This window comes from Sus scrofa, chromosome 1 (assembly GCF_000003025.6).
Source record: "Sus scrofa isolate TJ Tabasco breed Duroc chromosome 1, Sscrofa11.1, whole genome shotgun sequence".
NCBI lineage: Eukaryota > Metazoa > Chordata > Mammalia > Artiodactyla > Suidae > Sus > Sus scrofa.
In genome coordinates this window covers 120,322,023-120,334,797 of record NC_010443.5, presented here as the reverse complement: position 1 = coordinate 120,334,797, position 12,775 = coordinate 120,322,023, and the positions used below count along the sequence as shown (strand labels likewise).

The 12,775-nt window shown below is 45.7% G+C and overlaps 1 protein-coding gene across 1 annotated transcript in view; it reads left to right on the top strand.

The window, feature by feature from the left end:
- The window catches only part of GLDN (gliomedin), a 76,643-nt gene extending 64,262 nt beyond the window's left edge, over positions 1 to 12,381 (top strand). Inside the window, exons 6-10 of the mRNA XM_001926781.4 lie at positions 1,460 to 1,597; positions 4,315 to 4,398; positions 4,487 to 4,612; positions 5,620 to 5,770; positions 9,339 to 12,381. Coding sequence (XP_001926816.1) covers positions 1,460 to 1,597; positions 4,315 to 4,398; positions 4,487 to 4,612; positions 5,620 to 5,770; positions 9,339 to 9,816 — 977 coding nt within the window. The 3' untranslated portion in view covers positions 9,817 to 12,381. The remainder of the gene's footprint in view (positions 1 to 1,459; positions 1,598 to 4,314; positions 4,399 to 4,486; positions 4,613 to 5,619; positions 5,771 to 9,338) is intronic.

The window sequence follows — 12,775 nt, the reverse complement described above, 5'->3', positions numbered from 1 at the left end:
AAATAGGAGTATGCAAATGAGTAAGACATGATATCTCTCCTTAAAAAACTAGGATGATGGATGTTCAGAACAGTGACTCTGAATCAGTCACCTATCCATCTATTCAAAATGTATTGAGCACCTAGCATTTGCCAGGCACTGTACTAAGACCAAAGCATTAAGGAAAGATCAAATTATATTTAGCACGCTTTGTTTCACAAACAGGGAACTTACTATGCAAAATATATAAAAAAGTATTTTGACAAGATCATATATACATATATGTGAGTATACTTTGAAAATATAAGGTCATGTTATATACTTAGTTTATAGGGGAATACACATCCAGAAGACTGCACTCTCCTATACCACCAAACAAGTGAGGATGACCACAAACCATTCAGAAAAGTGTACCCCAATTCCAGAGGCCAGGCAGAGCTGAGGCTATGTCCCTGACCAGAGAGCAGAGAAGGAATAGGAGGGCTGGCTCATGTCTGCCCTGCCTACAGATCTCTGCCCCATCCCCAGTGGTCTTAGACCCACCCCTAGCCTCTGTGAGTCCTGCTCGCCCACTCTAAAGAGACCGAAAAGGCTTATAGGGTAGGGATGGTGAAGAGGCACCAGTCAGCCCAGGGAAGGACAATAACACCAAAGGGTTGAATATCCCAGCCTAGCACCATCCTTACCAAAGTTCCAGAACCACTGGTCCCTGCAAACAGCTATACCCACACTAGCCACCTAAAGCTAGAAGTGTGTGGGCATTCCACCTGCTAATGTGTAGGGAATCCAGCTGTCAGAGCATTCACCCCAGTGACCTCAGCGGATTCTCACAAGGCAGGACAGGGAGTGTGAGACTTAATCTGGAAATGAAAAAACAGTCTCAGAGGGTTAAGCTGCCTGCTCAAGGTCACACAGCTGGACAGGGGCTCCTGATCTCTGCTACCACATAGAACAGTGGTTCCCATACCTGGAAGCATCTTAGGAGGCTTGAAAAAGTACAGATGACAGCTTCCTCACCACTTTGATCTAACTGATCTGGGCCGAGGCCCAGGCATTAGAATTGTATTTAAGCTCCTTGGGTCTTTCTAATAAGCAGTCAGGGTTGAGCTACCAACATCAGCCAGTGAAAAGAGGATGAGCTTTGCAGTGAGACACACCTGAGGGTAAGTTCCAGCTCTATTCCAGTTGTGACCCGAGCAAAGCACTCACTGTCCCCAAGAGGCTGGTTGCTGAGGGGCTGCCTCATGGAGTGGTTGGGAAGAATGAAGGGGAGGAGATTTTTAAAGTTCTTGCACATAGTTGCATCTCTACACCTTCTACGGGTGCTCCCTCGACCTGTGTGAGCAGGTGCTGGAGGACAATTATATCTGGGAAGGGAGACTCAGCCAGCCTCCCTGGAGCTGCTCCTTTTCCCTTGTGTGAAACCCCTCTCTACTTATGGCTCTTTAATTAGCTCCCCCCTCCCTCTCTCTTTCTCCAGGTGCCAAAGGCGACCAAGGCCCACCTGGCCCACCAGGCCCCGCTGGGCCCCCAGGCCCTCCGGGTCCCCCAGGGCCCCCTGGAAGCAGAAGATCCAAAGGCCCTCGGCAGCCAAACATGTTCAACGGCCAGTGCCCAGGTCACCCACCCCTGTCCCAGGGAACCACCTCTTCAGTTAATGATCCCAGACTCTTGGGCTCCATCCAGGCTTTGTGACCAGACTTTCAAATAGAGGGATATTTTGCCCAAAGTGAATGTTCCCCCCTTGCAACAGGCTCCTAGGCGGCTAGAGCAGTCTGAGTGGAGATGAGGATGGGTAGCAGGTTTAGAAGTGGGCCTCCCACCTCCTTCCCTCATCCCTCTCCCTCCACTTATCACCAGACTATTCCTCATCCTCTCCAGACCTACATCCCTGGAGTGGGAAGGGCTTAACTGATGCTGGGGAGATGGAGACGAGAGGGATGTTCAGACTGGCTAACTCCCCAGTCCCACTGCCAAAACACCACAGTACCACCATCAGCACCACTAAGCTTTGACTGCTGACCTTGGTCCCAGCACAGGGCTAAGTGCTGAGTTTATTTAATTCTACAACTGTCCTATGAGATAGGAGTCATGTTCTCACCAATACATTGCCTGTCCACTGTCACTCAGTTAGTGAAAGAGCTAAGACTCAACCTCAGGTCTGTCTTCCTGTAAAGCCCCGCTTAGGGCACCTTCCTTTCAGAGACAGAAATTCACACACTGAGACTAAACCAACCAAGGGTAAAGGACACCTGATCACTGGCTTGCCTGGACAGCTTGTTCTTTGGTGAGGGGTGGCCACAGGGTTGAGAGCTGGGGAGAAATCAAGGCCCATATTAATGGGAAATCCTCCTAAGGTGGTGGCCAGGGTATATTCACCTATTATTCACCCTGAGAAGGCACAGCTTGATGCCTCCCTTCCTGGCAAACAGAGGAGGGTCCTGACTAAAGTTTCTTTCTCACTTGGTGTGGATTTCACTGCCACTTTCCTAAACAGTCTTCAGATCTGTTTGGTGCACTGTTCTTTCTGGAGGACACTTGGAGGGGTATACACCAGCTGTCAGAGTGCATGAGTCTGAGCTGTCAAAGATGTCACCTCCAGCCCACCACTCCCAGTAAACAGAGCCTCTCGATGATCCTATCCTGCAGTCAGCAGGCTGTCTAATCAACTTCCCCACCTGGGGTCATCCTTCATTAGCATCACCCCACCCCCACTATTAGCATCAAAACCCCCCCCCCCCCCCCCCGCCATTAGCACAGCACTTTGGTCAGCTTCCCTTGGAATGTGAACTGAGCCAGGAAGCTTCCCTGGAAAGGAGAGGTGGTCTGACCCTGCTTTGGTGGAATTCCAACTTTCTAGAGGTTCTGTGGGTGCCTGGAGAGGTGCTCACTGTGCCTGGCCGGCTACTGAGAGGCTGGTCAGCAGGGGTTAGGCTTCAGGGTGGTGAAAACTGCTTTACAGAAGAGGCCATTATCTTCCACTCCGCCTCCTAGAAACGAGTCCTCTTCACCAGGCATCCTGAATCAGAACTTGGCCCTCGCTCCTGCTCTAATTCCATTTCTTCAACCCCCAACCCCGACCCCCACCCCACAGTCCCCACAGCTTTAGGAGCAGGTGGGCACCACACAATTTAATGAGGGCCTTTTCTTCAGATTAAGAACTGGGAGGGTCTCTCTCTCCCTCTCTTGTGAGAAGCCCCAGTCCCTAAGCAGAAACTGCAGGTGAAATTCAGAGCAGCAGAGTTGCATGTGGGGGAATCCAACAGAGCCTGAGACTGCTCTTATCTCATCGGATGACAAAGGACTTCAGAGAGACACAGGCTCATCCAGCTAAAAGAAGATCAGAGACACTGATCTTATCTTACTGATAAAGAAACCTCTCTGGTTGACTCTCTGAGTTTCCCTAGTGACAGTGGAGTTGGTCCTTTCTATCTAGCAACCACAAAGTGATTTGAAATGCTCAGATTTTGCCAAGGGAAGTGAGCCTGGGCTTTCCTAGAAAGCCGGATTTGCATGGATCTGCCCCCAGGCTGGGGGTCCTTACCCCCCAACCAATCCACTCCTTCTGGTCTTTACACTGGCTGTATTCCTCCTTGCCTCCTGTCCTGCTTCTGCCACCACACAGCTGCCTCTCCACCAAAGGTCAGAATTAAGCCCATTTGCTAAGGGGAACAATGACAAGCCAAGGAGGATGAATTCCAGCTCAGATGTAATCTCAAACCCACTGTGACTCAGGCACCCCTTAAGGACTTGTGTCCCCAGGGCCTTCAAGCAGAGACAAGTGGGACATAAAGGTGAGGGGAGATCAAGTCTCTCTGGGCTGGGCTGTATTCTTCCTCTGCGATTCTGCTCCCTAGCTGTCCAGGAAAACAGGGTCAAGTGGGCCACTACATCAGGAGGCTGTGTGCACACTTCTCCCCATTAGATTCCCTGAAAGTGAAAATCCCTCCAGAAAAATGCAAACCATCACAGTGATCCCACCCACTCAGAGGAACCAGGAAGGCATCAGTAAGCCTCTTTTTCCGCTGTTGCTAGGGGCTTAGAAGGCTGACTCAGGCACCTTTCACTGACATCCTCTTGGGACTGTACTATCTTAGCAACTGCAGTCATGGAACGCTGATTGGAACTCACCAAGCAGGGGGAAATAATTGGAAATGTATGACTTGCTGCTTAGCAGCAAGCAAGCAAAAACTTTGGTGGGCCTATTTTAAGGGATATTCATGGGACTTAGGGGACTGGAGTCTGGAATGAGGTGGGGGAAAGCACCAGATGTAAGGTGATACAGATCTCACTTTGCCAACAGCGTTTGCTCTGATTATGTTGTTGTTGTTTTAGGTGAGACATGTGCTATACCCAATGATGATACCTTGATTGGAAAAGCCGATGAGAAAGTCAGCGAACACCATTCCCCACAAGCAGGTACAGAAACAAAGCATCCTGTTTTGAAATTCAGAAATCAGATGCCTTAAAGTCATAATTGGTGAATAACTTTCTCTTCTTCTGATAGAATCCCTGATCACATCCATTGGAAATCCAACACAAGTGTTAAAAGTTAAAGAGACATTTGGGACTTGGATAAGAGAGTCTGCTAATAAGAGTGACGAACGGATCTGGGTGACTGAACACTTTTCAGGTGCTCTCACTTGGTGGACGATCCATATCTGTGTTTCATCTTTCATCTGTTGCCTCCCCACAGGCCTGTCCTATTTCTGTGTCTGCTAACAGCTGTATCAGAATTGCTCTCTGCCTTAGAAGGCCCAAACGAGTGAGCAGAATGCTTTTCATGGTTGAGCACACTGCCTTGCCGTTCAGCTCACAGGGACGTGACTGAGGACACTCCTGGTGTAGCTTATCCAGTTTTTGGCAAAATCTCCAGAAGGAAACAAAGAGCGTTAGGACTGGTGGCCTTATAAACCCCAAAACCATAATGTGGAAGAAATGTCAGAGGCAAAGTCTTTTGCAAATTTTTTGCCATCTTTCTTTAAGGAGAGTACTTTGGGCCACCCTTCTCAGATATCTGTGAGCCGAAAGCCCAGGGGAGAGGGTGAAGTGCCATCTTTCAGGTCTGCTCCATCTGAGCCTGACCTTAGTCACACGTTCCCAAAGGGATGTGGTCAGGTGTTGCCAGTGGTGGGAGCAGTGGCTCCATTCCAGAAGAGACCAGCCATACCCGCTGGTCAGAGCAGTAGCTGAGTTACACAGCTTCATCTCATCAAGGCTTACTTGTCAGCTGGTAGTAATGCCCAGATGACCAGCTCAGAAGGATTCTGTGGCTCAAAAGGCAAGAGGAAGGTGGTGAGTTAGCCTGGCTGCCGTGGAGTGTATGAGGTGACCGCTCAAGAGCCAAGGCTTTGCTCTTCCCGATGTAGGCCTATGTTAGTCTGATAGAAAATTTTATACAATTTTATGGGAGGGGGTGACAATATTTTCCTGGGAGGAGCAAAGCCAACTCTGGCTACTGCATTTGAAAGATAGTTTAAGAATCCTTAGAAGAGAATCGGCCTTTGAGTTTGGGAGCCTGAGACTCTTGAAACTGAACAAGGGCCCTTACAGGACCTCTCACTCTTACCTTTTTCACCTTTTAACTTCCTCCCTCATCCCCAGCCTGTGACTGCCTTTTACTTGGCTTTCCTCCTGTAGGCATCAGGGTAAAGGAATTCGAAGACCAGCCCTCCCTACTGAATGGCAGCTACACGCTCATCCACCTCCCATATTACTTCCATGGCTGTGGGCACACTGTCTACAACAACTCTCTCTACTACCACAAAGGAGGCTCCAACACCATAGTGAGGTGAGTCCCATGGGACCCCACAGCCCCTTCTTACACACCCTAGACGGCACCTACTTTGTACGCCAGCTATGTAGGGAAGGGACTGTGGACGCTTCATCTTTATGTCCCCAGGGCCTGGCACACAGCCACAGGTCAGGCAGAGTTTTCTGACCAAATGAACCAAATGACAAGTGAGCCCCATATCTGGATTTCTTGCGGCTCTGGACATCAAGAGTGAGGTCAGAGCCAGAGAAAAAGAGGCCTGGAGTGATAAGGACTGCAGCTTTTTCAGCCTTTGGGAAAGGAAGCAGTGGAACCCAGAGCTCCCTCTGGTTGGAAGATCTCACATCCCAAAATCAGATTTGTTCTGAAAAACATGAGGTGTGAAGAATTTCACATCACAGCTGAGATCACTGAAGACGAGGGACTGCAATGCGAAGTCAGGGTCTCTGCCTTCAGATCGCTCTGTCATCCTGATGAGGCCCTTGTCAGGCTGGCTTCCCTGCTCCCTCCACTTTCCCATGGGGAGGGGAAGTGGCCACCCATGTAGTCAGTGCCCAGGTAGCAGCTGAGGCTTCCTGGATCAGCACAAGGACTACTGAAGGTTGTCTGCATGGCTCAAAAAGAAATCAGGTTCTGGGCTTTAGAGACAGAAGAGGGTCATCTTGGGCAAATCAAGAGAGCAGTGAACTCCATCAGGTTCTAAGTCTTCTGGCCTCAGATGAGAGACACCACCTCTGCTGACCTTCATGTCCTCATTAAAAATGCAAAGATGAGTATAGAGCTACCATATGATCCAACAATCCCACTCCTGGGCATATATCCAGACAAAACTACAATTCAAAAAGATACATGCACCCGTGTGTTCATAGTAGCACTATTCACAATAGCCAAGACATGGAAACAACCTAAATGTCCATCAACTGATGAATGGATCAAGAAGATGTGGTACATATATACAATGAAATACTACTCAGCCATAAAAAAAAATGAAATAATGCCATTGCAGTAACATGGATGCAACTAGAAACTCTCATACTAAGTGAAGTAAGGCAAAAAGAGAAAGACAAGTATGATGTCCCTTATGTGTGGAATCTAAAATATGGCACAGACAAACCTATCCACAAAACAGAAACAGACTCACAGACATAGAGAACAGACTTGGGCTTGCCAAGGAGAGCAGAGGAGAGAGTGGAATGGACTGGGAGCTTGGGATTAGTAGATGCAAACTATTACATTTGGAATGGATAAGCAATGAGGTCCTGCTGTATAGCACAGGGAACTATATCCAATCTCTTGATATAAGAAAGGGTATATAGGAGTTCCTATGGTGGCTCATTGGTTAACGAATCCGACTAGGAACCATGAGATTGTGGGTTTGATCCCTGGCCTTGCTTGGTGCATTAAGGATCTGGTGTTGCCGTGAGCTGTGGTGTAGGTCACAGACATGGCTTGGATCCTGAGTCGCTGTGGCCCTGGCATAAGCCAGCAGCTACAGCTCTGATTAGACCCCTAGCCTGGGAACCTCCATATGCTGCGGGAGTGACCCTAGAAAAAGGCAAAAAGATGAAAAAAAAGGGTGTGTATATATATATATATATATATATGTATATATATCTGTATATATGTATATATATATATGCGTATATATATATGTATATATATATGTGTGTGTATATATATATATGACTAGGTCACCTTACTATGCAGCAGACATTGGCGCAACAATGTAAATCAACTACAATTTAAAAAATGAGGAAAAATATGCATAGATGGGGAGTTCCCTGATGGCTTAGCAGATTGGGGATCCAGCATTGTCACTGGTGTCGCTCTGGTTACTGCTGTGGCTGGCCCAGGAACTTCCAATGCCACTCATGGCCAAAACAACAAAAAAAACCACATGTGAAAATGGACAAGAGCCTCTGATCGTCGTCCAGCTGTACCCCCATCTGAAAAAACGCATCCACTGGTACAAAGGCCTGCAGTGATGAGTGATGGTCCTCATCACTGCAAACTAGGGACAGAGATCTTGAAGGAGGACTGGGTCCCTTCTCTCTCTCCCTCCATGAGGTCCAGCATCAACAACCTTGTTGGCATTGCTGTGCTAGGTTCAGGTGGGGCCCGGCTTCCTAGGACACAGTGCAGTTAAACCAGCCATATCAGAAACACAGGTCAGCCGTGGCTGGAGGTGTCCCCTCCTACCCCTCACCCCCTCTACCAGGCTCCCCCACCACCTCAGCACCTCCCCAGCCACCTCATCTGAACAGAGTATTGTGCTAATAGAAAAAGACAACAAAAAATAAATACAAGTGCATAAAACAGTAAAAAAAGAAAAAGACAACAGGCCTGCCTCCTGTTCAGAAGCCCGCCCTCCGCAAAAACACTCCTTCCTGTGGCATTGCTTCTCATTCAATCCCATGTACACTATTCCCACCTGCTGTGTTTATATAGAACTGCTATCACATGGATGGTGTGAGGGGAATGTGGAGTAAATGAAACCCCAAAGGAGACTTGGCCACCCTAAGAAAGAGTATCTTCTAATGACCCTAAGCTTGCATGAGGCACTGGTTCGGAGACTTCATCCAGTTTCAGGCCACAGGCTGGAAGGAGAAGCAGAGAATTAGACCCTTTTTTGCTGGAAGAGACAAGTCTCATCAAGGAATGCAGCTTTAGATGCCAGTACAGGACCCAGTCGCAGTGCTAACTCCTAGGCATTCAGAAGGGGGAGAACCTCAGAGCCAAGATGCGTGAGCAGGGCCCTCTGAAGCCCTCACTCTTGTCTGGCTTCTTTTCAAACTTCAGGATTTCTTAATTGGCTTTTATCTCCTTGCTACCAGCAGCCTCACGTCCTTTGGGGTTCTGCCGCTGCTCAATGGTGCCCTCTAGTGTTTTCTTTTAGCCTAAATTGTCTGAATTTTCATTCCTACAGTTGATGTGATAGAATCCATTTTTGATATGATCTAGATGTGGAGTCTCCCAGATAAGACAGCCTCTGGAAGCTGAGGGTCATGGGGTTCCACACTGCGACTTCATTGATCCAGTCACTTACCAGACAAGAAAAATGACTTCACAGCTGTGACACTGCTGCTTTGCTTCTCAGCCACTGACTTCCTTCACTGAGACTGCTGTGAAATTTTTGTCTTAAAACGCCATCACAGAGTAGAGAGAGAACCCCGCCCAAACTTGGGCGTCAAAAGCCTGAGTTTAAACTCCAACTCTGCTACTTCTCCATATTCCCGGGCCAATTGCTTCCCTTTTCTCATTAGTAAAATGAAAGGACTGGACTAGATCATTTACGGCCCCTGGCAGCTCTGAGAGGGCATTTCAGGAGGTCAGCAAATATCTGAGGATCCGAGAGGTTAAAGAATTTTACCCAGGCCACATGGCTATTAGGTGACACCTCCATATTGTCACCATCATTTACATCCTGCTGCTCACAGCACTGTAAACGGATCAGTAGAATGAGCATGACCTGGGAACTTACTAGAAAGGCAGAATCCCAGGACCCACCCCACTTAATAGAGGAGCCTAAAAAAAACCCCTTGTCTACAAAAATGGTGACTCATATCTACTTTTTTACACATTTCAGATTTGAATTTGGCAAAGAAACATCCCAAACTCTGAAGCTTGAAAATGCCTTGTATTTCGATCGAAAATACCTCTTTGCAAATTCCAAGACATACTTCAATTTAGCTGTAGATGAAAAGGGCCTTTGGATTATCTACGCTTCTAGTATGGATGGCTCGAGCATCCTTGTGGCACAGCTGGATGAGAGGACTTTCTCTGTGGTACAGCACATCAACACCACATACCCCAAATCCAAGGCTGGCAACGCCTTCATTGCCCAAGGGATCCTCTACGTCACGGACACCAAAGATATGAGGGTAACCTTTGCCTTTGATTTGTTAGCAGGGAAACAGATCAATGCAAACTTCGATTTAAGAACTTCCCAGTCTGTTCTTGCCATGTTATCGTACAATATGAGAGACCAGCATCTATATTCATGGGAAGATGGCCATTTAATGCTTTATCCTGTACAGTTTTTGTCAGCTGTGTTGAACCAGTGATGGGACGTCTTCTGTTCCCCTCAGTAAATTTCAGATGTTCTCCGGTACCATGAGTATCCCAACAGAAAACTTATCTTTAAAGGCAGTCAGGTACTTAGCTGTCATAAACTCCTGATCTAGGTGTTTATATGGTTGGTGACTCTCCCGCCCTTTAATTTAGATTCCGTAGAGGAAAACAACAGATTGAAACTCACAATGGCTGAGACTTGTTGATTCCTCCACAAACCAGCTGGGCAAGTTCCCTCTCCCTCTTTAGGTCTTATTTTCCCCACTGGTACTGTGAAAGGCTGACTAAGATGATTGGTGAGATGTCCTCTGCCTGTAGGGAATTCTGTGATTCTTAGCTTTTGCTGCTCTCACAACTTTTATATATTTGGGATTTTTTTTTTTTTTTTCTTTGAGGGGGTTGGTTTTTTTGGCTTTTAGCCACATGCTGAGCAAATTTACCTCTGAGTTGATCAGCCTGAATGCCTGAGCAATGAATTCCTTAGTGCTGACATATTGGGTGCCTTGGAAGTTGCGCTGACCCTTTAAGGCTGTTGAAGTACGTTATTACCCCATAAGTTCTTATCATTCTCTCCCTCTGCACCTGCCACCACAGCACCAGAATGGCCATTATCCTCAGCTCCTGATTACCTCTCCAAGATTAGCAAAAGCCAGGAGCATATTTCCTAATGACCCTGAAACAGTCCCTTCCAGATTCCTGTCAATTTCTAATCATGCTGATTTCCTACCGTGGGTCATAACACTGACTCCTCAGGTCTTGTAGGCTTCTCCTGTCACAGCTTTGGATCTGCTATCATAGTATTGCATACTGTGTGAGGGGGCCTTAATTTGGTGAGGACCTCAGGAAGCACTTTGCAGTGTCAAAGAAGAGAGGCACCATTTTTTGGTTATTGTCTATAACAGGGATGAACAAACTATGGCCCTTGGGCCAAAGCCAGCCCATGGCCTGTTTTTATAAATAAAGTTTTATTCAACATAGTCATAGGCATTTGGTTATATATTATAGTCTGTGATTACCTTTGCTGTATACTGGCAGAGTTGAGCCACTGCAAGAAAGTTGAGTAGTGGCCCCAAAAGTCTAAAACATTTACTCTTTGGCCCCTTACAGTGAGAGTTTGCCAACCCCTGATCTAGAATATAAAGTGAGTCTGAGGAGTCCCTGGTGGCTCAGTGGGTTAAGGACCTGGCATTATCACTATACTGTAGCTCAGGTCACTGCTTTGGCAAGCATTCTATCCCTGGCCCAGGAACTTCCGCATGCCACAGGCACGGCCAAAAAAGTAAAGTAAGCCTGATTCTTGGAAGGGCTTATTCACCAGAACCTGTTATGTTTTGTTTTGTTCCAGTCTAAGAAGTGGTCATTTAAATGGATTGAGTTTTTGTTAGAGGCAAAGGATAAGAACAGCATAAGGTTAAGTGACCCTCCCAAAAAGCAATTAATAAACTGTTGTAGCCCTAATATCGTTTTAAAGAATGTAATCTGGCCCTTTGGATGCCAGGAGAAAATTTGCTCCATTTTATTTTTTTTATTTTTTAATGCAACTTTTTTTTATTTTAAATGTTTTTTTTTTCCATTATAGCTGATTTACAGTGTTCTATCAATTTTCTACTAATCTGCTCCATTTTAAATGCCATTCGATATGCATATTTTCTGACAACTCAGTTCTGCAAACCTTCAGCCTAGCACTGAGGTCAGGCAGGGCCAATGAAAATAGAGAGCAATCTGGAAAGTTTCTGGGATCCTGCAACCAGGAAAGGGACCTAGGGAAAATCTTATGTAAAGATTTTTCAGCAGTTGGCCCTCACCGAGTACGTGTATGTTGGTGAGGACTTCTGAAACCTTTTCACTGGGGCCAAATTGATTCTCAGTGGCCTTGAGTCCCGGTTTTATACCTGATTAGTAGAAGCATTTTAAAACTTAGGGGATATACAGATTTAAATGTTTAATTCTCCCAACCCCCTGAATAAACCTAGGCAGCTATTAGGGAATCTGCTGTTGTTGTGTTCTCAAAATAATGGGTGTTTGAAACTTTCCCCCCACTTATTAATTAGACTGTGTTGTATCATCACAGCTTTTTAAAAATACTCTTCAGATTCATGTCTTATAACAAAGTAAAATAGAGTCTCATGTTCAAATCAGTGTGTCTAATGAAAGTCTTTTAAAGTATTTAAAAATATGTGTTGCTGAATTCAGGGGACCAGAATATGAAAATAATTTCATAGTGATAGTTGTAATAGTAGTATATACAATACTAATTGTGTATATGGTAGCAACCAAAATTCTTGAAGAACCAGAAGTCATCTTCCTCCTGCACAGACTGCATTTTGGCTATGACTGTCTGATGACAAAGTATCTGAAGGAGAAGTTTATGATAGGGCTTTTCAGTTTTCAACCAGCTGCTGTGACCTGGTATATCACATCATTAAAAGCCATATTTCCAACCTGTAACCACAGATTCTAAATGATTCTGAATAATGAATTGTGGTGAATGTCTCTTTTTGGTTGTAATTTATTTAACTTGAGTCAATAAAAATAATCATTGCTGAATACAATCACAATTTGAAACAAGCGTACTGTTATTTTTACCACATGTTAATTTTCATGTAATATTTAAAAGAAAAAAAATAACAACCAAAAACTAACACTGTGGTAGAATTTTATTTATTACTCCTCTGTTCAAGCTCCCACAGTTTGGTAGCTCTTTCTGAATACTGAAAAATCGCCGATATGGACTGGGTTTTCTCTATAGGAAAACATGAAAAATGTAAAACTAGTAACTAAAACTAGATACTTATAAATGCAATGAAGATGTGCTCATTTATCGGCATAGGTAAGGCAACTAAAAAGGACATGAAGCTTTAGGCTAAAAATGAAAACAAACTTTTTAAATTGGATTTATGTGAATCAGGGCAACTCAACCCTCAGAGCCTCTGACTTATCCATAAAATGTGA